Genomic DNA, 27,036 nt, shown 5'->3' on the forward strand with positions numbered 1-27,036 from the left:
TGCATTATTTTAGCATTTTAATTATTTAGGAAAATTCAATTAATTCAGTAGGCATCTGGTAAGCAGGACCAACCTTCCTGCATCTCACAGCTTTTTTTAGATGCTGCAATTCTGCACAACACTTTTAATATAAATATGTAATTAAGCCTGAAATCTATTCACTCTGCAAGTTTATTAACCTTTGCTGATTATGCAAATTGTAGCTGTGAGGCTGTCGTGACATTTTCATCATTTTAAAACAGCTTGTTTTAAAAATTCCATTGTAATCTTTATGGACAGTGAGTACAGTATGAAGATCACATACACCTCATTCCCAAATCCTGGTAGTAACAAAACAAACTTGCCAAAAAAAGATAAATAAATGAAAGAAAGATGAAATGAACAATACAGCTGGAAGAACATTAAGGTTTTTGCTTATGCACTAGTAAAACCACCTTCTGTGTTTTAATTCACTGTTCAGGCCTAGGAACACACAACTTATTTAAAAAAGAACATCAAAATTATACTATTTGTTAAGATGACCAGCATTTTTACAAACACACTGGCAGGGGCATGGAGAATGGCACACAGCAGACTTTGGGTAGGGAGCACAGCTACTCCAATGCTCTAATCAGCATGGCATTTTGAAATCTCAAGGGAGGCTTAACAATGGCTCAAGGGACTACTGTTCTGTACAAGAAAAATAATCAATTGTGTGTGTATAAAAAGGGCTTTCTGAACCAAAGCTCTAATAATCAAAGATGCATGTTGGAGTCGCAAGTGTACCCCTAAATTTTAAGCGTCCCTCTCATTAGGCAATAGTGCATATCACATGTGAAGACTTCTATATATGAAGAGTTTGGATTTGATATCCCGCCTTTCACTCCCTTTAAGGAGTCTCAAAGCGGCTCACATTCTCCTTTCCCTTCCTCCCCCACAACAAACACTCTGTGAGGTGAGTGGGGCTGAGAGACTTCAAAGAAGTGTGACTGGCCCAAGGTCACCCAGCAGCTGCATGTGGAGGAGCGGAGACGTGAACCCGGTTCCCCAGATTACGAGACTACCGCTCTTAACCACTACACCACACTTCCCCTTTCCCACCCCAAAACTTCTCCTGGGGGGGGTCCTCAAACATTTGGGGGGTGCACACAGAGGAGAGGAGAAGAAAAGAAAGTCTGATTGCACAAATGGAAGCCAATTCCACCCACTGGCAGACATCACTGGATGTCGCCCATCAGTCAAGGTTGTGAAGCTGAGAATTTGTGCTGTAATGGTTTGGTGTTACTCGTTTTAATAAATTAGATATATTTTTATGATATATGAATTCATATACAGTATGTTCATGTATATTCTTTTTTTACAAGAGGCCTGTAGGTCTCCAGTAAAGCATCTCATAATAACCTCAATTTCTTTTCTTTAAAAGCACCTTTATATTTCTACAATACTGCACTGTCCTCAAATGTATACCAGTGATTGCCCCCACTGTAATGGCTGTTCAGTAGTGGAAGGAATGATTGTTTAGCTTAGAAAAGAACAGACAGTGATAAATTTATTACTGTATGAAGGTTCATGGATAAGAGCTCTTTGATTTTCTATATTTAATTAACATGGTGTTCTTACCTTTCCTCCATATTACTGTCTCACTAGTTTTGGGGGACTGGACTATAACAGCAGTCATATTTATTGCTTAACTTTCAGGAAATGAATGTATAAAGTTATTTCTGCTGTATATGTCTCCTCTAATGCTCTTCAACTTTTTGTATTTTTATGCTATAGCGGTATATAACTGTTTAAATGGACAAATAAGAATTACCGTATTTTTCACTCTATAAGACGCACCAGACCACAAGACGCACCTAGTTTTTGGAGGAGGAAAACAAGAAAAAAAAGATTCTGAATCTCTGAAGCCAGAACAGCAAGAGGGATCGCTGTGCAGCAAAAGCAGCGATCCCTCTTGCTGTTCTGGCTTTGGGGATAGCTGCGCAGCCTGCATTCACTCCATAAGACGCACATACATTTTCCCTTACTTTTTAGGAGGGAAAAAGTGAGTCTTATAGAGCAAAAAATACGGTACTTCTCATATCACCAGTTCCATACTAAGTTGAGCAGCAGGGAGGAGTAGTTTCTAGGGGATATTACTCATAGCAGAAGAGCATAGGACTTTATTTCCTCCCCCACCACCCCTGTCCTGTCTCCAGTGCAAAATACTCCTTTTACACAAAGGAAATTGCAGCAAAAATGGGTCACTGACACTTTATCGTGTAATGTCACGTGTAAGGTATTGCTTTGCCCCAAAACTTTAGTCGTGGTATTATTTCCAGCTAACTATTCCACTGACAAGCGTAATATAGATACAATAAGAATTGCAAAGCAGCATACATCCAATTTTAAACTGCTCCTAAACTTTATATTAAATATGAATTTAGACAGAAATGACAATATATTGCAAAAATAAGGATATAAAGATGACTTCTTCAAAATCGTATGATTTCCAAAGACAACAGTCTTTATTTTTAAAAGCAATTAAAGTGGCAACCACAATTATTAGATGCCTTTCTAAAAATAAGGGACTTTTGAACAGAATGTCTTTGATATATGTATCTTACCTTGAGCTAGTCGTTCAAGTCGTTTTCCATGTTCTGGAGGGATAGCATACCTAAAATTTACATAAAAAGAAAACAGAGAAGAGTTCATAATCACTGTCTACCTACAAGAGAAATCTGCATAGCTAATATAGCACACACAGAACATTCATTTTATGTATTTTTAAAAACCACTTTTCTTTACAAAATAGAATTCGAAACAGCTAAAATCAAGTTTTTTTAAAAAAAGGAACAAAAAGTTATCTGGGTGGCCTACAATAAGTAAAAAAAAACCTGAAAGACAAAGACAAAATCGTTAGGAAGTGGGGAAACCTACAATAATCAACTCAAACAGAATTCAGTGCATTCCCCAAAACTAAAAACAGTTGTTGTTTTTTTACAAAAAGCTTACTTAACATAAGTTGTTTGAAACACCTGGTACCAAAAGGACCAGATGAGACTCTTTGGGAAGGCCTTTCTGTAACCAGGGTGCTACTACTGAAAAGGCCTGGTCCCAGGGTTACACCCACAGCCCTCTGGGAAACATGCTTCTCCTGACTATTAATGTGGGCTTGAAATATAGGCGCTTCTTTTTACTGTTTCTCATAATTGTTAAAAACTACATGTTGCCATTGACAGGCTAGATGCCACATGTCAGTTTATAGGCAATGCATAATGAGTCCTAAAATATCACCAGTGAAAATGTCATTCTTTTCTTGCTTGATATTATTTGAGCTGCTTTTAGTTTCAAATGTTAAGTACCTGCTGAGTGCTAAGCACATCAATAATAATGTTGACACTTAAGATATTTTGCTGTCAGTGGATACCCTTTCAGTGTGGATACACTTTTAGTGGATACACTTCGGATTTATGCTCCCCCCCCTTCTAAATTTTGATATTTAGTTACCAGAACCTGCCTTTCTTTATTATTATTATTACAACTTTAGTTTGAGAAACCAACCCCGGATAGGCAAGTGATAGGTGATGATTCATGTTATCAAAAACTTCTCAACAAAGGTTTTTCCATCAAATTTATGGAATCCATTATTTTATAGTGGAAGAATATGAATCAAACTCACGGGCAAGATAAATTCACATGGTCTCTGTTAATTATGCTAAATATGCAAGAATTTCCAGTGGGGTAGTTGCCTTTCTTGAAGCAAAAACAGTAAGAGATTTGTGGCACCATAAAGACTAACAACTGTATTATGGCACAACTTTACAGTCAGTTCCATCAAATTCATGCTAGAAATGTAGTTTAAATTGTACAGCATAGCTGTTGAAACTGTGTATATGTCTATTAAAACTATAATATAAAGTATTTTAAAAAAAGAGAGAACAAGGGGAATACCATTACCCAAGGATTATTTAAATAACTGAAATAAGAGGGCGTGGTTATTGGTCTTTATATAAATAACACTGAATACAACCTATTCAAGCACCTTATTTCCTCAATACTTCTTTTCAATTTACCCCCTTTCAAAGTGCTATTTCCATACAGAAAACATAGGCCATTAAGATTTAAGTTCACTTATTTGCATATATTATGTACTGTTTGAATATGAAAAGGTCCACTCATTTTAACTGAATTGGATTGCACCCAGAAATGATTATGTAAGGAAACCACTGTTCCAGATGATTGGAAGCATTGATTGCCTGTATGCGTATGTGTCTACTCCAGAACATTGTTCACCCTAAATTAATGGTAAGGTAATTTATAGAATATAAAATATATATCCAAATAGCTCTTAAAAACATTTCTCTTTTTGAACAATATTTTTCATCAAACTTACTTTGGGACTAATGGAGCCCATACTTGACCATAAGCTGAAGTAGCAACTCTCACTGGGTGACAAACAGATTGAGCGTTTTGGCCTTCATAAGTAACTAATGGACTTTTAGAAAAGCTCGACCAAAAAAACAAAAAAACCCTCTTCCAGCTTTAGTACAATATATGATTTTTCAGATGAAGCATGAAGTCCCAAAGAACATTTCTGTATGTGTGCTCATAAACTGCTTGAGCAAATAATTTGGCTCTTTGGGGTGTTCTTGTTGGAATATACCTTGCATACTATGATTTCTGTAATTTTGTGAACTATTGTGACATAATTTTACAAACTTCATTTAGTCTCTGCTCTGCAACAGCTGGGTATAAAGTTTGTTGAAAGTAAGCTCATTTCAGTAAACATGTATCTGAATTTGAGGTGTCACTACCATTTATTAAAAGGACCCATGTATCTCCGAGAATAAAAGTGAGTCAACACCAAAATTAAATGCGGCAGTCAGTGAGGCAAGATGAACTTGCACTTCTGTTACAACTGATATCAAGAAGCCAATGCAACAGGGATGCCGAGGGAGAATGGTATAAAGCACAATCATAACCATGTCTAATCAGAAATCAGCCCCATTGAATTCAATGGGACTTACTCCAAGGTAAGTAAAGTCAGGATTGCAGTCTTAATCTTTTTTATTGTATGATCAAAGCAATCAGGTTCTAGAAGAAAAGGGGGTATAAATAAAAGGAGGCTACTTCCTGTTCTCATGTGGTTTAAGGCTACTCCAGCTTTTCAAAATGGGTTTCCAAGATCTCTGGTAGGAAAAGGTGCCTTAGAGTGTCTGATGTGTATTTATAGGAGTCCTCCGGGTATGTTTAGCCTCCAATTTTTATTGCTGCAAAAGTATGGGAAATAAACAACCCCTCGGATCACTAAGTGACCTCTAGGACTATTCAAGCATAGTATTTCTTTACCAAATATTCAGGATTGCAATCCTAAACCATTTAGGCACTTTTCAAATGTTATAGTACAACTGCAGGGATGCATCCACAGCAAAGTGTAACATTTAAACCGCATTTTCATTCTTAGATATTAGTTTAATGCACAGGAATAAAATAAATCTGAAATCTGTTTTAGCAACGTGATAATAAAACATATAGTTTCCACATTAAATTATATGAATATTGTATTTATTGTATCATATTTTGACTATCAGTGAATAAACCTGATGTTTAAATTTGAGCTACCTACTTTTAAAATGTTCAGCTGCATTATCTGAAAAGGGTGTTTTTCTTTACTGGAGTCACAATACAATTCAGTTTATAAAAATCAATCATTTCAAATCAATGCATACAATTAAAAATGAAAACCCCAAACATATTTTACACCAATGATGTGAACCTAGAGTGCTGTACATCATTACTGTCAGGAAAATAATAGCTTTTTTGCCCATTTAAATGAAAGCAATTAGCCTTGAAATAGAAACTGGTCAACACACTAGTAGTTCGGCAAGGAAGAAGTGCTACATATTTGTTTAGTGCTTGGTGCTTCATTCTCATCTAAATGCAACTGAAAGGGAAGTATTGGTAGGGCAAGGTCACACAGCTTTGGCACTGATACAATTTCAAAAAAGAATCTAAAGCACGATGCCATTAATATCAATACCACTGCATTACAATATTCAGCTTCCTTTACACAGAATGCAGAAACTATTTTTATTCCCAGATTCAAATATTTGACCCTGGAAATAAATCCCATGCTTTTGACTGTAACTTACTTCCCAGAAAGCTTACTGTGGTGCCTTTAGTGATACTAGATTCATACTTTAAATAAAATGTACAGGGTGCTATTGAAGTAAGTTTTATGCAGACCCACTGAAATTAATGGACCTAACTTAGCCATGTTTACTAATTTTAGTGGGGTTGCATGGAGTAAGATGATGGAATTATCATCTGCAGCTCTCTGAGTTTCACTGGAGAAACATGGCCAAACATGTGTAACCATGTTGCGTACTTGTAACGCCATTTTAGTTCTCATGCGTTCATTTATATGTGCTCTCTGGCACACACAGCCTCACAGCTGATTACTGTTGTGATACTGAAGCTTCCAAATTTATCTGTATCCCCTTCTACCATCTGATTGCCTATTGTGTCCCTAGACCTTTGTAACCAACAACTTAATGCCTTGGCAGGAGCTAAGCATTCTGTGATATCACAGGAATCAGCCAATGACAGCAGGTGGAGCAGCTTTTTAAAAAAATATAAAAATCGGTAAGGCCTATAGCCTGCATTCAGGCCTTTTAATTTGCATATCACTGACCTATTGGATTCTGCCTTTAAAAAGAAGTTATTCTGACGTTTAAGGGAAGGAATGGAAGCCATTGGGGAAGAGCTGCAGTTCAGTGGTAGAGCATCTTCTTTGCGTGCAGAAGCTCCCAGGTTCAATCCTTGATATCTCCAGGTAGAGTTAAGAGAGACTCCCACCTGAAACCCTGAGCCAGATGACCTAATAGTATAAGGCAGCTCACTATGTTACTATGGCTCTGCAGACATTACTACCGTGGTACCTCAGGTTAAGTACTTTGCAATTAACTACAAACACCAATGATGCAGTTCTGTAAACAGGTATCTGCATTTCTACCCAACTGCAATATGTGATGAATTATGTGCACATAACTGCAACACATACAAATTGTCTCCTTTTATATACGTTAAAATGATCGTAACAGATGTGACATATATTGTTCTCTGTTTTGGTCCTTTCCATTAAAGGTCACCATCTTTTGGTTCACTCAGTTCATCGGTATATGTTGTATAATCTATAGTTAACACAGATTTATGGCTAGAGACCAGAGCAAGTATTCCTCACACACTGCACAGACATAGGGGCAACCCAGCCAGATGGGTGGGGTATAAATAATAAAATTACTATTATTTGCATTAATGTTAAGACTGCACCAGCACCACATCATCACCATGCAGCTTTATCTGTAAGTACTACTTACAGCGCTGAGGGCCTTCTGGCGGTTCCCTCACTGCAAGATGTAAGGTTACATGGAACCAGGCAGAGGGCCTTCTCGGTAGTGGCGCCTGCCCTGTGGAACGCCCTCCCATCAGATATCAAGGAAATACAGTGGTACCTCGGGTTAAGTACTTAATTCGTTCCAGAGGTCTGTACTTAACCTGAAGCTGTTTTTAACCTGAAGCACCACTTTAGCTAATGGGGCCCCCTGCTGCTGCCGTGCTGCCGGAGCATGATTTCTGTTCTCACCCTGAAGCAAAGTTCTTAACCTGAAGCACTATTTCTGGGTTAGCGGAGTCTGTAACCTGAAGCGTATGTAACCTGAAGCATATGTAAACTGAGGTACCACTGTAGTCTGAAATTCCCATCATCATTGACTACTGACCATGCTGGCTACGACTGATGGGAGGTGGAGTCCAACAACATCTGGAGGGCCACAAGTTGCCCAGCTCTACTTTAATGTATTCTTCTTTCCTCGCAAATCTCAAACTCCAGATGTTTTACACATTTCCAACTGGGCTGGATCCTTCTGTTATTCACATACAGTGCCCTGAAACAAAAGCCTGCTTTTCTCCTTTAACCTTCAGAAACCAATAAACATTTTGGAAAACTTATTTTCCTAAAGAGTTAACTTGCCAGGATTTCGGTTCCCCAAAGTGGAGGTAATTAATGCTGTAGAGATCCATATCTTCAGTATGCCATGCAAACGTTGTCTTCCACATGCCAAAATACAGATATGGGGTGTTGACTCCCTCAATTGAGATTCCGCAGTCTTCTTCTACGACATCCAGTATAGTATTAAGATGAGCGATATTCCATTCGTTAACATTCTGAAAGGAATATACAGGGACACAACTGATCAATGTCAAAAAAGATAAAAGGGGGTGGGAGAGATATGAACAAAAGCAAACTTGCACCATCAGCTTTTCACTGAGAGGGCAAAATTCAAGACAAAAGAGAGCTGTCCCACAGGACTTGAGGATGACTGTTTATTTGTATATAGGACAAAGGATGGCTTCAGATACATGTTAAAAACAAAATCAGTCTCTTAGCAGCAGTTACTATTTCAACATTAGTAGCAACTACTCTTTGCTCAAGCACTCTCATTTCAGTATGGTATCTCTTGAACTAGGTATACTTTTAAACAAAAAACATAACAGGAATAGGAGTTAAGTACTGTACTGTAGTGGCCAATTATGAAATAAGGTGCAAATGCAATAGCTCCTTAAACTTTCTACCTTTTTTTGTAGCAGAAAACACACACAAATCTGTTGCACTAGACTAGACAAAACCTAAGAAAAATATGTCTGTTATTAAGAACTCCATAGTTCAGCTTTCTTTGTAGAACTCCACAATTTGTTCTAAATGACAGCTACTACCTTAGGATATTTCCAAGTGTACAGAAGAAGACTTCATCAGTAAACAAAACAGACAGTTATATCCATGAAATACAATGCTATCAGTGCTTTCAAGAAGTGCAGTTATTACCACAGTAAATCATGAAAGAAAGGTTTGCTTTGATTTTGCAGCTTTCTAGAAATAAAAGCATGAGTTTATACCCCATCTTTAATCCTCTGTTTAAGATTTTACTACTACACTTTTCCCCATTCCTCACCCACCCCCGTAAAATACTAGATAACTATTGATAAACCTATTTTCTATAAATATATTAACTCTGATATCAAAATATCACTAAATTTAGGGGTCGTATACCTCTGACTACCAGACACCGAAGGCAATTACTGGGACGGAAAATTTTCATCATGCCCTGTGAACTACCTTGGTGGTTGTTGAGGAGCTTAATAATAATAATAATGATTCAGGAGGCACACTTTTAGCTTTGCTCTGCAGGTAACTTGCAACAGTTACATGCTCTTTGCAAGCAGTACAGAGGAAGCAAGACGTAGCATAGACTGGTTGCAGTCATTGGGTTGTACCCAGTGCCAGTCATACTCAGAGTGGCCACAATGAAATGAATGGCCGTTGACTAACTATGATCCATTAATTTCACTGGGTCTATTCAAAGAATAACTTAATTGGATACATGCCATTGAGTCATCTTCCTTCATGGGACTGAGAAGTGCAAAAACTTCACATGTATTCTAAATGAAACTTTAAATGAAAGCACGAGCCTCAGTTCAGTTTGATTTACCTGGGCAAACAAAAATTGCCTTCCGGCTTGCACTCCCTCCACCCTCATTTCTCATATGAGGCACCTCTGAAACTCAAGTCCAAAACAGTATGAACTTAGAACCCCTTAACTTGATTGGCACATGAGATTCACTGTTGCCCCAAGACTGTCCAAGTAAAACTGTTACAGGAAACTTGGGAATATTGCAACCTGTTGGTTAGCATGCTACCTTTTGTTCTGAAGCTTCTTCCCCAACCACCCACCCCCCAGCCTCAGTTATTTGTCTCAGATGCCTGTCCCCTGAAGCAAAGTCCACCTCCCCACCCACCCTGAGACCATGTTGTTCAATTTCTCTCCAACAGGCTGTTCCACAGTTCAGTCTCTGTGGTTCTCCTCAAAGGCCTGCTAACATTTGTTCAGTCTTGTACATCCATATGAGTAGACTGCTGCAGCCCATCTAGACCCTAAGCCTTGCCTCCTCCTCTACCATGTTTCTTTGCCTCCTTTCAATCTTTGTTATTTTATTCAGGTGAGTTAGGAACCTTGAGTTCCCTTAAGTAAATTAATCAATTTTTGGACCTAAATTGAGAGGCCTCTAAGGAATCAAATTTGCTTGCTTCAACAACCCATGACAATCATAGTATTTTCCCTGCAGGGAGAAGCAGCAACCCAAAATCCATTCCCTGTTGAGCTGGGAACTTTGGTCTAATGACAACTACACACCCTCAGGTCACTGTGAAAATTAGGAATCCCGTGCCCAACCTTCTGCTCTCGTTAGAACAGGCTATTACTGGCATTTCAATATCTCCACTTCTCCCTAACTCCTCCATTTATTAAATCTCATTATCCTTCTGTCCTTGCGTGGCTCAAATATATCTAATTTCATTCAAGCATCCCCCTGGAGCATCTAGCCCTCCAGTTCTGCCTTCTGGATCGCTAGTGCCAGTCCTTGCTCTTTATACAGCAACAATTAGATCCTCTGCTTTTACCTACCTTTGTTTCCATCATATCAACAAGTGTGAACTATTTACCCAAACATGAGTTTGGGTAGCCTAGGTACAATCATGCTCTAACCAACCATTTTACTCTTCAGTGATTCAAGCCACAAAGCTATTTTACTCTTAAATGCCATTTTAGTGCTGCAATTAACCAAACATTTTTTTTCTCTTTGGAGCTAAAATTGGGACTCTGTGTTTCTTCCTAATTCCGCCAAGTAATTAAAGTGACTAATGATGCAGTGCAATGGGTGTGCAACGACTCTGGATAAAAGATCCCAAAATATCAACCCTCCAAGGTTGCACATGTAGACATGGATGTTCATGTACAACATGTGATTTAGAAACACGTGACGCCTTGGTTACAGCACACTGTTGAAACTGGAGTACGAGACGACAGATCTTTTCTGTACAAACGTTCAAACTAGGAAATAGTATGTTTCCTGGACACTAGTGGCTAACAACTGGTGCAAGGTTCCATAAATCCAAGCGAGCTTTGAAGTTGTGTTACTTGAACAGCAGTTTCCTATGACACCTGGGAAACCTTTTTAAAAAGCAGAATCCTGTATTATATATGGCACAGGGCTCGGCTCTCCAAAGCAAAATGTCAAAAAATTCCTCTGGATGATTCCAAATAGCTCCTTGACTCACTGACTTTTTTAACAGAGGGGTTGTTTTCTACAGATTTTGCCCTGATTTTAATACCACTTGAGTTTAAAGAATTCAGACATTTTTATCATGCATATGCAGCATCACAATGGAATGACTGGTTGGAATATTGGAATATTCTGGTTGGATTTTTTTTAAAGGAAGCATTATGGAATAAAAGCCATAATATAATGTTGAAACTACATTGCTTCCATTAAGTCTTCTGCATTGCTTTTACTTTTGATAACACAATTCAAATATTTCATTTATCACATATGGCTTCTCATGAGGAAATAATTACACCAAGCACTTTTGCTCCTTCCATTGCCTCATTTCTAGACAGATTGTATTTTATCCATCCTTACTGAATACATGAAAATCCCTAATTTGAATAAATATGAGAGATTTAGATTCTAAATTGAGAGATTTCACTAACAGCACAACACACATGAAAATGTTTTCTTGTGCAAGGCCGCCACCTGGTGGCTGAAGAAAATATACATACTGTATATCAATTGTTCCCTCCTAAAGATGCATAAATATCAAGACTTCTCTAACAACTTTTCCCTTTGCATTCCTTTGCATGTTAGAAATGTTCCTAACCATTTAACCCAGCACCACTTCTGTATTTTATTTTTATACCCTTCCAGACGTTTCCTTCAACTTTTTTGCTTTCTGTCACCATTTTCCCTGCCTAACTTTTCATTATGTACAGTCATACCTCATGTTACGTTTGCTTCAGGTTGAGCGTTTTGAGGTTGTGTACCGCGGCGACCCGGAAGTACCAGAACGGGTTACTTCCGGGTTTTGCCGCTTGCGCATGCACAGACTTGAAAAATAATGTCGCGCACATGCGCATGCGCGGCAAATTGCGACCCGCGCACGTGCAGATGCGGGTTGCGTTCTTTTCAGATTGCGAATGGGCCTCCGGAATGGATCCCGTTCGCAACCAGAGGTACCACTGTATTATTCTTGGGGGTGTCTCATGCTTCCTTTGCAACATGTTATATTGATGCTTATTAAGAGTGGAAACAGGAAATAAATTATGCAGCTCCTTCAGAGATGCAGAAGAGGAGACATAAAGATAATTGTACTCCACGAAATTCCCAAAGGCTTTACAGCTTTATAGTATCAGCAGTTGCCAAATCAATATACCTCTATTAAAAGCTTTTCTCCACCATTTGGGATAGCTATCCCAATTGCATTATTGGCCTTCTTGCATTAAAATGCCCAAATGCAGGGCACAGTACAAGAGTTCAAATACTGCCGTTTCCCTTCCCTCTGGCTGTGAGTTGTATCACACGTGTCTTCTTTCTACACCACCAGAAGAGGAAGAGAGCTTGGTACTCAAACAACGTGTAACCCAAACACAGTGTTCTGATCTGCGAACTTTTTTCAGAAGCCAAACGTGCTCCGTTTTGAGTGTTACGCTTCCAATTTGAGTGCCACACTTCCGTTTTGAGTGTTACGCTGAGGTCTGTCTGTTCTTGCTATTTATTTTGCATTTTTGTGGCTTTCTTTTTTTGTTTTTGTGACTGTGTGGAACCCAGTTCAGCTACTGATTGATTGGTTGTGTGACTGCAGTACATTGTTTATTGCTTTCATTTTATGGATCAATGGTCTCGTTATATAGTAAAATTCATGTTAAATTGCTGTCTTAGGGGTTGTTCTTAAAAGTCTGGAACGGGTTAATCCGTTTTGCATTACTTTCTATGGGAAAGCGCACCTTGGTTTTGGAACCAACTTCCGGAACGGATTAGGTTTGAGAACCAAGGTACAACTGTAAACTACTATTGGGACAATTCTATGGATGCCTACTCATACATAGAAAAAAGCTCTAATTTATTTTTACTTATTAAATTTGCATACTGCCCGTCATCTCAAGATCTCAGGGCAGTTTCACAACATAAAAATATTGTGTTCAGTGGGCCATACTCTCAGGTGGTGTATAGACTGCAGCCTTTGCATGTCACGCCCACCTTCATCAAACATTCATAAGAATGGGGAAACTGCAAACTCATCATACAATGTGCACATGCACTGAAATAAATGGAAATCAGATAATAGTCAAACTATGGGTCTTTTTTTAACGATGCAACTTCAGCTAATTTTTAAGGATGACTGAACAGAGAGCCTACTTCATTATATATGCTTCCGTTGATATCAGCTCCATAGATCGGTGCCACAAAAGTTAGATTTTTCCAGTATTTGCGCTCCAAGTCTTCATAGTCTAAATGTCTTGGGGTACAATATCTGTAAAGGGAGGAGGAGAAAGGAATTAGTTACAAAAGGTCAGCAGTTATAAATTTGTTGTGTGTCTTGTAAAACTTATGTGATTATTATTATGTTATCACACCTGAAGTGAACAATGAACTTTAGATATTATTTATGGAGAGGGGAGTCTTCCTGCAAAGTTTATCTACTGTACTGAAAGTCCCAAGAATCTGGTTCTATTACCAACTAATATCAACAACTGGCTGAACTCTCCAAGCCAACGAATTGTGCTAGGTGACTTGGTGTTTTCCTTCTCCTATCCCTCAACCACACTATGCCAACGCAGACAGATAATTTTGAAGCACCTCTAGCTAAAGTACATGAATATAAACCAGAGTGAGAAAAAATAGCATAGAAACGGTTTGTAGGCATTCATCTATTTGTCTCATTCCAGTTACATTGTGTTGTACCATAGGCCTTTTGGGCAAATTCATTTTTCCAAGCCTATCTCAAATGCATATGCCATTTCCTATAATCTATGCAGTCTCGTTTAATACCATAGTTTTTCTCTGACTGTTTTTAGTGGGCTTATCTTGCATATCACAAATGTAGAAAACCAAATACAAGAGTTAGAGACGAGATACTATATATGAACCATAACCAAATATTGGAATTTTTGGAATAAAAGTAATTCTTGCAACACTCTTAAAAGTAACATTAAGATAATTCATATTTCACTTGACTTAACTAGAGCTGCTAGCTTTGCTTTGCTGAAAGGTCTTTTGTCTGGCAACTCAACAGTCCTCTAGCAAATGCAGGAGTTTCCTTTCCTTCTGCAGCCCGCTGCATCCCTCCACCTGCTCCAAAAGATTTCCCCAACCATCCAGGTTAGATTTTGGGGAATCACCAGGAACTGCAAGTAGGAGGAAAGGAAGTCCAATTGTGCAAGCAGGCTGACAACATTCATTGCTTCTAAATTGAAATCAAAATACAGTGGTGCCTCGCAAGACGAAAAGAATCCGTTCCATGAGTCTCTTCGTCTAGCGGTTTTTTCGTCTTGCGAAGCAAGCCCATTAGCGGATTAGCGCTATTAGCGGTTTAGCGGCTATTAGCAGCTATTAAAGGCTTAAGGGATTAGCGGATTAGCTGCTAAAAGGCTATTAGCAGCTTAGTGCCTTAGAAAAAGGGGGTGGGGAGCGGGGAAAAAACCCCAGGAATCGCAAGACATTTTCGTCTTGCGAAGCAAGCCCATAGAGAAATTCGTCCTGCGAAGCACCTCCAAAACGGAAAACCCTTTCGTCTAGCGGGTTTTCCGTCTTGCGAGGCATTCGTCTTGCGGGGCACCACTGTACTGCTATCAGCTTATTTTCTAATAGTTTTAGGCAGCCTCCTACCAAAGAACCAATAATATAAAAGGTATATCAATATAGTTTCTAAAGTGAAACATTCCCTATCTCCAAAAGCTGTGTGACCTTGAGAATAGAAACTGTCTGCAGAACAGCCTGTGTGGAGGGTTTGCAGAAAAAGTGGAAGTGTAAAAATGTGAGGAATGTGTTTTTATTAGCCCTTAGAAGCCATGTATTAAGGAATTTTATTGAATTCTATTAGGGGGAAATGCACACGAGCATAAGTATGCATTTGTATGCATTCTTAAACTATAGCTTTTATTTAGAAACCATAAACTGCAATCTATAGATTACCCACAGTATACATGACTTAATTACTCTAAAGTAAAACTGCAACTTAAGCGTGCAGCCACATAATCTCCACCTTGTGGTGGCACTGAATGACTATACCTACTTGTCACTGTTGGCAAGTTGCCGAAACTCCTTCACAGTCATTGGCTTTTTCTGAATGTTGTACTGAGTGAAGAGCCCTGATTGCCCAGTAACCATCTGTTGAATTGGAGCTGGTATAATCAGAGAATCAATGTCATCATAGCATTTTCTTGGCTTCCACTCCTTGGGGGGAATCACCTAGAAATTTAGAGGAACAGCATATTAACAGCAGCCAGAGTAACTTAAAAGAAGGTTTAAAAGGATGAAAACAAAGTGTTACATTTAATAAAATTCTATATAAGGAAAGCCAGCAGTATTATCTGGAAAACTCAACATTCATGTAAAGCCAGTAGATTTGGTGGCCTAATGGCAGATATTAGTTGCCAGAATGCTGCTTACCAGTGGAATTTTCTATTCATTTTCTTTGAAAATACTCTATAGTATCAGTGTCAAAGCTTCTTGCTATATCTCAAGGGGGAGTCAAAAGCTTTGCTAAATGTGCATTATTTGATCCATAATAAGGGCAGATAATCTCTGCTAAATATTGCTGGACTATAACTTCCGTAATCCCTGACTCTTGGCCATGGGATTGATGGGAATTGGGAGTCTAACAAGATATGGAGGGACACAGGTTAGATACCCCTGGCGTGCAGCCATAGTGCCCAATGTTTTAACAGAGAGAATATTTGATCCTGGATTTTAATTTCTGAAAAATGTGTTACATTGTGTTAAATATTACCTTATGCATGATAGAAAAAGGTGAAAATAACAGTGGCGTAATTGCCACAGGCTAATATTTGTGTTAACTCCAAATTATGAATAAAGGCCAACCTATGCTAACTCTGAAGGGTTGCGGGTGGCACTGTGGGTTAAACCATAGAGCCTAGGACTTGCCAATCAGAAGGTCGGCGGTTCAAATCCCCACGACGGGGTGAGCTCCTGTTGCTTGGTCCCTGCTCCTGCCAACCTAGCAGTTCGAAAGCACGTCAAAGTGCAAGTAGATAAATAGGAACTGCTCCGGCGGGAAGGTAAACGGCGTTTCTGTGCACTGCTCTGGTTCTCCAGAAGCAGCTTAGTCATGCTGGCCACATGACCCGGAAGATGTACGCCGGCACCTTCGGCCAATAAAGCGAGGTGAGCGCCACAACCCCAGAGTCGGTCATGACTGGACCTAATGGTCAGGGGTCCCTTTACCTTTATGCTAACTGTTTTATAAAAGAACTGTCAGGCATTCTATATTGCATTTTGTTTGTGGCAGTGAATATTAAACTAATTGGCTGAGATGCCATAATGGCACAAAACATTCACAAGTGTTCCAAGTACTCTGGGGACAAAAGCACTTGGAACACTTGCAGATCAATTTCTGTAAAGGAAGGGAAAGTTGTCAGTTTGCAAGGAATTAAAAACCTCACATGGGGCTCTTGGGACAAGAATAGCTTTTCTGACAGCCAGAGGATTGGAAAGCGATCCTAGGACAAATTAAAGGGCAGGAATTCGGAGACAAAGTAAAGGAGGTGTGAGAATATTTTTAGGTAAAGAACAGCATTACTTAAGTGAAAAGCTGGCAGGAACTACTTTCTAGCAGTGGACAGGGCCAGACCCACACACAATCACAATTCTTGTGAATTGTATTGTGTTTTACATGAGTTTTGAATTATCTTCCATGAATCAGCTAATTGTCATTTGGACTAGAAGCTGTTGGCCTCAGTCCTTCTCTTCACCAAAATGAGTGATTTACCAGAACAATTTATGGCTTAATTCTTTAATAATATGTTGCCTTTTACTTTTTTTCTGATTTAATTTATCTGCCTTGCTTTCATACATGGCTGTAGTGAGCACAGGGATTTGTATTTTAATTGTAACTTGACCAGGAATATTTTAAAGAAATAAAAGGTGTGTTTTATACATGTGACTTAACTTTGCAAATTACAACGGCTCTCAACTAGTGGAACTTTAATTTCTTCTTGCGACACAACTGTAGTCTGGATTGTGTAAGGATTGTATTTGTTGGCCTAGGTTCAAGGACAGATACACTGCTTGATAGAAGGATACTTGTAAGCATGTGGATAAATTCTATACTTGTATAACAATTGTATAGCATTTTTCCCCTGCTAGCCCAACCCTCCACGTGCACAGGCCTGCACTCTTGGAAGTTTCTGCCCTGTGCCAAGTGAGTCCTGACCCTTGACATGCTGAAGACCACTGGTCTACAAAATTTAGATAAGGTTTTCCATATTCTGGGGCTCTGGACCAAGACCGTAGTCTACATCACAGAATTAAGCTTGAACACACTTGATCAGTGCCTTGAGGGATGCTGGCATATGGTCACAAGTTTTTCTTTTGTTGACAAAAAGCCTGAATTTCTTCAGGGGTGAACTTTGGTAATATGGTGCCCTGAGCAATGGCAAAATTTGGTGCCACTACCCAAGTATTTATTATTTTCGCAATAATTCCTTTGGGTAGTTTACCCATATTTTTACCTGTACATTATCTGTACAAATAAAGGTATGGTGATGATGATGCACCCCCTTGGCTCAGCACCCGGGGCAGGGACTGCTTGCACCACCCTAAATCCATCATTGATTTGTTTTCCAGATAAACATTAATACACTGAAGGTCTTTTTAAAGTGCTTTCAGACTGAATTGTCTTTACATTAAACTGCACAAGTCTAAAATACATGACAAAATTAATTTCAGCAAAAGATGTTGCCACTAAAAGAAATTGTGAAAATGTAGGCAAGTAAAATCCTGAAATTAGTACATGTCTCTTCATTTATGTACATCAGGTAAAAACATATGACAGAAGCTTTAGCTATGTAAGGACTTCAGTAAGATGCTCTGCACAAGTATTTATTCCACAAATTTTCAGAAAATGTATGCACACTTGAAAAGGAACTAAATATTGCTTAGGGAGGTAGAGAAACCGTGCATTTAAGATGTATGCATAAAATCAAATATGTGCATAGCAATTCTCATTTTCATGACTATTAAGCATGCACTTGTGATTTGGGCTACACGGTGTGAATATTCTAAGAACATTTGCATGCTTTTCTTTAACTCAAGGTCAATGATGATTTTTTTAAGGCCACAAAGCTCAAACTATTTTAATTCTCACAGTATCTTCTCTTGGAGCCAACATGAATAAATTTCTGACAATTTATATTTAACAACATACCACTGTACTCTACTACCTATGAAAACATATTGAGTCTGTTTCCATCCCAAAGAATTTCAGCATTATAAGTCATACATTATATAGTAAAAAAAAAACTGGTTCTGAATGGAAAAACAACACAGAGATAACTAGTCCAAGGTCACCAAGCAGATGGCTTCAACAAAAACAGCACCAGAAACCCAGGGAGCATCAGTTGAGCAAGCCCGAAGACATGGAGATGGAAGCATCCCCACTTCCACACTCTCCAGCTCCTCAGCCCACCCCTACCTCTCATCTTCCATTCTCACCAGCTGATGCCCTGTGCTTCATGCCTTCCATGGGACACAAAGAACGAGGTGCAGCTTCAAGTCAACAGCTGTGAGCCACCAAGATTCTGCTGAGGCTCTCTCAGCAGCTTTATCATGGCATCTCCCTACTGCTTGGTGGATTCAGCTAGCTGCCCCATTCCCTCCCTCTACCGGCAACCTCATCTTCTGCTACCATATAGGCCAAGGTTCAGCTGAAGAAGCTGGAGATGCAGCTGGCAGATGAACCATCGTGCAACGAGAGCATCCCGAGCATGGAGGCACTGCAGGACCTCATTGTCAGGAGTGCTTGCAGGAGCCAGGCCCTGTGACCAGTAGGGCTTCGCAAGACTGAGGCTTTCCTAAGTTTGTTCTCAAGAGGCAAGGCGCGGCCGCACAGGTGAGGCCGATTAGTAACTCACAGCACCTGATGGCAAGAGCCAGGAAGGGATATAAGGTCAGCATTTCCCTTTGGCTCTTTGCCACAGCAACACGCTTCCTGCCTTGCTACGTTTGGCTTCTTGAGTCCTTGCTTCCTGATCCTCGGACCCTTGACTCCTGGTTTCCTGACCCTCGGACCCTTGGCTTCTTGACTCCCGGAACTCTGACCCTCAGCTTCCTGGCTCCTGGCTTCCTGGCTCCCGTTCCTCCTCCCATCCTGCTGTCTTGCCCCCAGTCCCAACGTCCTCCGCCAGGACTTTGACCACCCGTAAACCGGACCGTGACACTCCTGGTCAACATCTACACAGAGTGCAGACACGACTCGCCACTCCAGAAGGACAGGGTTGAGTGGGGATGGATCTCCTGGTTATTGAGAGGGATGTGTGCAAGCTCTTCATCAATAGCACCTGGGCAGGCTACCCAGAGTCAACTTTACCATTGGCAGTAAGCCCAACAACCCCTTCATCTCCACCATGGCCCACTTCCTGAGGATACCAGCCAGTGCAGCATCTGGCTGCCCTGGCTTAACAACAAGCACTATGTGTATTTTATGTATGTTTTAATGAAATGAAAAGAGTCACTGGGGTGTGTAGAGCGTGTGTCTGAACTTAACTGTGTTTAGCTTTTTTTTTAGTTGCTATTTTGTAGATGTTAGGATTGTTTTATAGATTATGAAAGCTGTATTGTAATACGTAATTCGACTTTTGTTGTAATTATTTTTAGTTGCTTTTTGGCTAAGTGTTTTCTAGATCATAATAGTTTTATTGAAGATTTGTTAATTATCTCATATGATTTATGTTGTATTTGTGTTCTATTATGCTTTATTATGTTATTGTGTTGTTTATTGTTTGTAAGCTGCTATGAGACTCATTTGAATGAAAAGCAGCACAAACACAATAAATCAAATCAAAATGTTGATTGCACAACACAGGTGGCCACTTAATCTGCTTGGTAAGTAGATGACCCTCTGCAGGTTATCGTTTAAAATTATGTTGTATGCTTGAAATTCTACTCTATACTGCTGATAATATTTCACCGTCAATGTTAAAAGAGGCCCCTAGGACCAAAAACCGTGTATCCTTACTTCATCAACTTCGGATCACAAAAGTGCACCTTTATTTGTTTCAGTGTTCTTGTAGTACTTGATTAATCATTTTCTGCTTTTTAACATGACTGCTGAACTATTGCCTATTTTTATTGTCCTATTATTGTTCAGTATTATGTACCTTATTTTACTGTTTTGCTGCATTTGTAAGTCACTTTATGAATATTTTGATAAAAAATACTTGATATAATTTAAAACCATATAAATTAAAACCATAATATTAACAATAATATTAATAGACTCAGCCTCTAACAATGCAATCCAATGCCTCTCTACTGAGAAGTGATTCCTGTTTAACTCAATGGGACTTTCTCCCACATAAATGTATATAGGATTGCAGCATAAAGCGTGACTTTCAAGATCCTTTCTCTGTGAATTATGGACTAGGGTTTCCAGAAGAATACAGTCATTACTAAAAATGCACACTATATTAAAAAAACATATGCAGCCTTTTAACACAGTCACTTCTCACTGATGAGATGCAGACCAGATAAATAGGTCATTTTAAAAGAAAAAATAATTCTGGTTTTCATTTTCAAACTGCATACTATATAGCTGCTAGGACATACTACAAGTTTTAGTAATCATTATTCAAATAAAAATGCCAACATGTTAATAAAATGTTTTGCATCATGCATTACACATCAGGTAGAAAAGATTACATGGTATGCATGGTATTTACTTTAGAAATAGGCCTGGAGGAACTGAGGACAAATAAGTTGAGCACTACTGGAAAAAAACCCACCCATCCCTATTATTACAACATACTTTACCCAGACCAAAGATCCTAACTGTTGTATTATAATGGCAGAATCCAAATGCATCCATTACTAATTCCAATACAGTGGTACCTCTGGTTACAAACTTAATTCGTTCCAGAGGTCCATTCTTAAGCTGAAACCATTCTTATCTTGAGGCGCGCTTTCACTAATGGGGCCTCCTGCTGTGCGCACGCCTCTGGCACGCAATTTCCACTCGCATCCTGGGGAAAAGTTCACAACCAGGAGCAGCTACCTCTGGGTTAGCGGAGTTCATAACCTGAAGCGTTCATAACCAGAGGTACCACTGTATAATATTGGACAAAAGATGGATATTACCACAATATGGAAATCAAGGTTATTCTTTGTTTTGGTGTCATGTTCCTTGGCTTTGGACATTTTAGTGCAACAAGAAAAGAGAGAGAGTTTGTTTGTTTGTATATGTTATATCAAATAATGTATAGTCAGTCCATTGATTTCATTTAGCTGCCACAGAAAAGCCAAGGTGAATATTACATCTGCAGTCTCTTACTATTATAATAAAATTAAATGCCATAATCACTAAATACATACTACATGATTTTTAGGTTGCAAGTATGAAGCAATACAATCTCAGGAGGCCAGATTTGTTTGGTTCCTTCTCTAGCTTTAGTCAAGATCTCATTAGCAGTATTGTGTTGCACCCCTTCAGAAAACACCTGCATACTTCACGACACAGGTCTCCAGTGTGCAAAACAATAACCCAAGAGAGTTGTTCCTTTATATTTATCCAATGCATAACATTATATATGAAACCAAGGTATCGAACAAGGTATTAATATAAATCTACAAAACACTTCACTTTGTAGAAAAATTCCCCTGAGAATATGCATGTGAAACCCTCTGTATGCAGAGATTTGTCTTTTCTACAGAAGAGAATGGAGAACCCTTGCTAGCAAAGGATGTTCCACGTGTACTTCTGAGGCCCCAGAATGTAACAGGGAATGTAACAGAATGTAAATATGTAAGAACAAGTGAAAACAAAAACATTTTAATTTGTTTCCTGTAGAAAGAGACATACTAAAAGAAACAAAACTGAAAAAGCACTTGGCTTTGGAGGAAAATTACCATCAGATAAAAATGTCTTGGGGAAATTTGTAAATAAATTAAAAAACAAAAAACAATAGCTATTCATTCATTCATTCTTTTACTGCAGGATATATCAGTGAGTAGCTTATAAATTGTAGTAATAGAATATGAGTACCAACTTTGTCCCCAACAAATACAGAATTTTATATACATTGTTGTGTAACCTTTTCAGGCAGTCATTGGTAAAGCCAAACCCATGCAACATTTTTCTGATATTTGGCAATATTTCCCGCCCAGCTATACTTCATTCGCAGTGTGACATTTGATATATTGTTTGTTTAGTCATTTGCGTATTAGTATTATCTAGCTATCTGTTAGATCTTTATAATGATACGTATAATCTTTATGAGAACTTTATACGGAGTGTATGTATTAAAATTGGTGGTTCTTTGCTCTACACAGCATTTAAAAGGATTTACCTTTGCCAGCCCAGCACGATGAGCACCTTTTGATTCCATGTAAGCCAAGTACTTATTAAAGTCCCTGAACTCATCCATTGTAGGCCGAAAAGTCATGATTTTACAGCTTGGGTTTGGAGGAGGGTCCAAGGATTGAGCAGCCATGGCTGCTCAGATTTACGCCTGGTAAAACACAAACACTGTTAGTCATGCAGCAGTGTATTTGAGTAAAAAAAATATTGTAAATGCTTTATACATTATATCAATGCAACTGCATCCAACTGCTGATCATGTTGTGCCTCTTTTCTCCTGCATTGATTGCTTGTGCCTAACACAAATACGTAGTTATGAAGACAAGGTTAGGAACAAAAATGGACAGGAAACAATGTTGGGAACACAACATTGAAGTTGAAGACACATCCCAAGGAGAAATTTATAAAAGTTATTCATTGTTTCAATCAAGACCCTCAAAGACTCTAGTTTTTGTTTAAAGGATGATCCACTTTGTTTTATATGTGTCTTTGTTATCGACTGATAAGTGTTAGCAAAACAGTCTGGCTGGTTTCAGTGTTTATGTCTGGCATTTATCATAGCCCAGGCAGTTTCTGTGTAAAAGGTAAGGAGGTCAGCCTTAGGGGTTTTTAATTTGGTTTAGAGTCCTACAGTATTGTTAACTGCACAAAGTGAAGCTGTATGTCTTTCAAGTGCCTTATCCATTATTGCTAAATGGACAAATAAAGCAGAATTTAGTTCTGAAATGCCTAATTCCATACATCATCATCAGCCGCAGCCCATTATTGTTTTTCATTGAAGAAGAAGAGGAGTTTGGATTTGATATCCCGCTTTATCACTACCTGAAGGAGTCTCAAAGCCGCTAACATTCTCCTTTCCCTTCCTCCCCCACAACAAATCAGTGGGGCTGAGAGACTTCAAAGAAGTGTGACTGGCCCAAGGTCACCCAGCAGCTGCATGTGGAGGAGCGGGGACGTGAACCCGGTTCACCAGATTACAAGCCTATCGCTCTTAAACACTATACCACACTGGCTCTCATTGCTTTGCTTTGGCACCATGTAATGATGCATGTGGTTCAGTCATATGAAGACAATAAATATTCAAATAAATATGCTGCAGTTACAAGGAGCAGACCTCCCTTCTCCTCAAAATAATAAATTATTTCCACAGATACCCAAAGGCTGGCCCTGTCTTCAGTGTACAGGCATTCAGCAAACCAGGCCATTATGTGGAATGCAAATTCCTCTGTGCAACTTCATGTCCAATTCAGCCCTTCACTGAATGAAGGAATGCAAGTTCTGAAAACTGCACAAGACTCCAATTCCCTGGCATGTTTCTGCCCATGTGCTGGGGATAGGGATTTATGTAGATCCCACCATATGGAGGCAACTTCCTCGTTTTTTAAAAAAGCATTAGCAGTAATATCATTCTTTGCTCATATAGGATGACCTCCTGCTTTATGAAATACCAGTAAGTAATTTAGGATTTAGCAGAGCACGAGTCCAACAATAAATATACAGCCTTTTATGTATTTGCTGTTCAAAAGTGAAAAGCTTAGGAGAAAATACATTACTTGGCATTCTAACAAACTCCTAATAAGCGTATGAGGCTGTGAACAGATTAAACATTGTTTTTACCTGCTGATTTGACACCTGTCTTCTACATCAACCGGAACAAACAGGTCACTGTCCACTTATGTACCAGGAGACTGCAGGAGAGAGATAATTTGTATTAATGCAAGTGTATAAATAATAAACTTTTATATATTTGCAAACATAGCAATACATTTTTATCAATTTAATAAAATATGCAATCTAAGTTTATAACTATTTTATTCTGAAAGTTTTTAGTGAACAGAATATAACTGACAGATGAAACATGCAGCTCCAGACAAATAACTAATGAAAACTGGTGTTAATAACTCAATAGTGTTTGTAAAAAGATGCTGTAATTTGAAAACAAATTAAACTTATTCCAACAGACATCATGCAGCTGAAACCTGACAGACGTTTCACTGTTACAATATTGGGGGGGAAGCTCCTGATTAGAATAAACTTATTTTGACTTTTAATGTGCAGGTAGCAAAAGTCTTCCTTGTTCTATATTTCTCAACAGAAAACTGTAGCAAAGGGCAGAAGCTTCATCCGACAAAGCTGCTCTGGAAGACTGTTAGAGGACTGAAATGGCACTGCTTGCAAAAACGTGTAATTGTTTATGTTATCTGTATCTCTGTCTTTTGATAGTAAAGTCATTATTATTAAATCCAAAATCATCATAGGGATGGAGAGGCTTCTGCAGCCTTATTCCATACAATCCCATTGTTGCATCAGCAAAATTAAGTTCCTTAAGAAGGAAGAAGTACATTTGAACTTCCGTTCTTATAACCAAGCATCTGCTCATGAATTTAATTTGCCAGAGCAAAGTCATTTCAAGCCTTCCTTTTATGTTCTTGTTAACATACCAAAATACATAGATACAGGGTGGATTAGATTTAAATCAAATCAATTTAAACCATTATTTAAATCGCGATTTAAATCACTAGTCAGTAAGACTTGATTTTTTTAAAAAAAATTTACATAAAGACTCATTCTTGATGGTATGATCTTAATATTTACAACCAGAGAAAGGTTTCATTTTTGGAATAATAAATTTTCAGAGTAGTTTGTACATTTACAGTATATAAAAAATTACCAATTTGGTTATACTATCAGAAACACATAGAAAGATAATTATGAAATTACTGTGAGGTTTAATGTTAACTGTTTATATTTGGACAACTTTTCTGCTGTACTTTATTGGAAGGAGAAAAATAATCATTTCCTTAATAACAATTTATTTAAGTAAAGCAATAGCATTATAGCATATGTATCCATGTTTGTTAACTGATGTGGTTAAACAGTTTTTTTAAAAAAAATTGAGTTTTAGCACACATGAAAAACTTAAAACAAATCCTTATTTCCTTATTAATAGCCTTTGGACTATAATGTAACTTAAACAGAAATCTTTAGAAAGACTTTTTCTCCAAAAGCATTTTATTTTAAAAATCTGATTAAAATTTTTTTTAAAATCCTATTTTTATTTATTTATTTTTTAAATCTTTTATTTTTATCCACCCTGCATAGATATGGCAGAACAATCAGCTCTACCCACCAAATATGCAAACATGTATTTATAGGTACATATATTTATAGGCAGTGCTGTTATCACCCCAGTTCAAATTCAGAATTTTAAAAATGGGAGGAAGTTACCTGTTGCCCATCTCAGGGTTAGATGCAATTATTTCCCAATTTGCAGGAGATTGAACTGGTGGCAAAAGCTAGCTGTACCAAACTTAAAATAACTTGTCAGAAAGAATAGCAAGCCACACGCCCTCCAGTATAAATGCCTGGCTAGATAAATATAATAGCCACTTAGGTTTAACAAACCAAAAAGCATATGCCATACACTATGTTTAATTACATGCTCTAGTTTCAATCTAGGCAAAGCAGAATATAATGTTACATACTACTTCTCCATCTCATAACAAAGAAAAATGGGCTCCAACTCAGCTACATTTAGTGAAATCTCACGTGTCCAAATTAGATTATGCCAGCTGTGACTTTCTTTTGAACAAGGGAAGGCAAGAGCATCACCTTTTGTTGAGCACAAACCTTTGCAACAAAGCTGTCAAGTTATAAACTACCACAAACTAACTTTCATTTTCATAGCACACAAAAAAATGAGACAAAAACTTAAGTTTCACTGATTTGACAGCAGATTGACAGTTGCCTGAACATATATTGCATAATGCATTTAGCATACTGTAATATGCACTGGCACATTGCAGCCTAACAGAATGAACAAAAATGTTTTGACAAGTGAAAAATGTCCTCTATTTGTGAAAAACATATTCTAAACATTAGGATCACTGAGCTGTACTGCCAATGGAATAAATTAAACTGTAGGAAATAAAGCAAGGATTAACCTTATCCATGGTGCTAAATGCTTTAGTTACATCTTGATTGGAACACTGTAACATGCTGTAGGTGGGCCTGTCCCTGAAAACCAATTGGAAATTAAAATCACTGAAGAATGCTGCCAGTAAAATCTTGACTGGGCCGAGTGTTAGGACCATGCAACCATTTTAGTCTAACAGCTGCATTGGCTGCTGGTTTCTTTCCAAGTATAATTCAAGGTCTTATTATCTTTTAAGGTCTAAACTACTTGGGATCAGCCACTTCAAGGCCCATCTCCTGCAGTAGGCTTGTTATGTGGCAATGCCCCATATGTGAAATTCCCTGCTCCAAGAGACTAAATCAACTCCTCCTTTATCAAGATGCTGCTGGCATCTGAAAACTTTTCTTTTTAAACAAGTCTCTGATTCTGATGCTGTTTAAACTAATCAACTGCAAGCTCTAGCTCTCCAGGTTCCCCCTTTTTACATACAGTTTTTGGTAAAAGACTTGATATTTTGCTGTTTTAGTATGGGGTTGTTATTTTAGTGTTTGCTTCTATATTTTGTTAGCTACTTTGAACACCTCCTTTGGAAGGGGGGAAAGTAGGTTTTTTAAAAAATAAATAAATACAGTGGTGCCTCGCAAGACGAAAAGAATCCGTTCCGCGAGTCTCTTCG

General features: G+C 38.4%; 1 protein-coding gene across 9 annotated transcripts in view; it reads right to left on the bottom strand.

The window, feature by feature from the left end:
• Positions 1-27,036, bottom strand: part of KDM4C (lysine demethylase 4C) — a gene marked incomplete at its 5' end in the record, with an annotated part of 192,254 nt that overhangs the window by 159,518 nt on the left and 5,700 nt on the right. For 6 of the 9 annotated variants that reach the window (XM_083419596.1, XM_083419593.1, XM_083419597.1 and 3 more), the window contains 6 exons: positions 2,586-2,635; positions 7,994-8,187; positions 13,270-13,384; positions 15,146-15,321; positions 22,434-22,595; positions 24,062-24,132. In XM_083419596.1, coding sequence (XP_083275722.1) covers positions 2,586-2,635; positions 7,994-8,187; positions 13,270-13,384; positions 15,146-15,321; positions 22,434-22,577 — 679 coding nt within the window. Of the gene's footprint in view, positions 1-2,585; positions 2,674-7,953; positions 8,188-13,269; positions 13,385-15,145; positions 15,322-22,433; positions 22,596-24,061; positions 24,133-25,672; positions 26,892-27,036 lie in introns of those variants that run through there. The other 3 variants (XM_083419594.1, XM_083419601.1, XM_083419599.1) reach the window with 3 other exon arrangements.

Source organism: Podarcis tiliguerta (assembly GCF_965153285.1).
Source record: "Podarcis tiliguerta genome assembly, chromosome: 17".
NCBI lineage: Eukaryota > Metazoa > Chordata > Lepidosauria > Squamata > Lacertidae > Podarcis > Podarcis tiliguerta.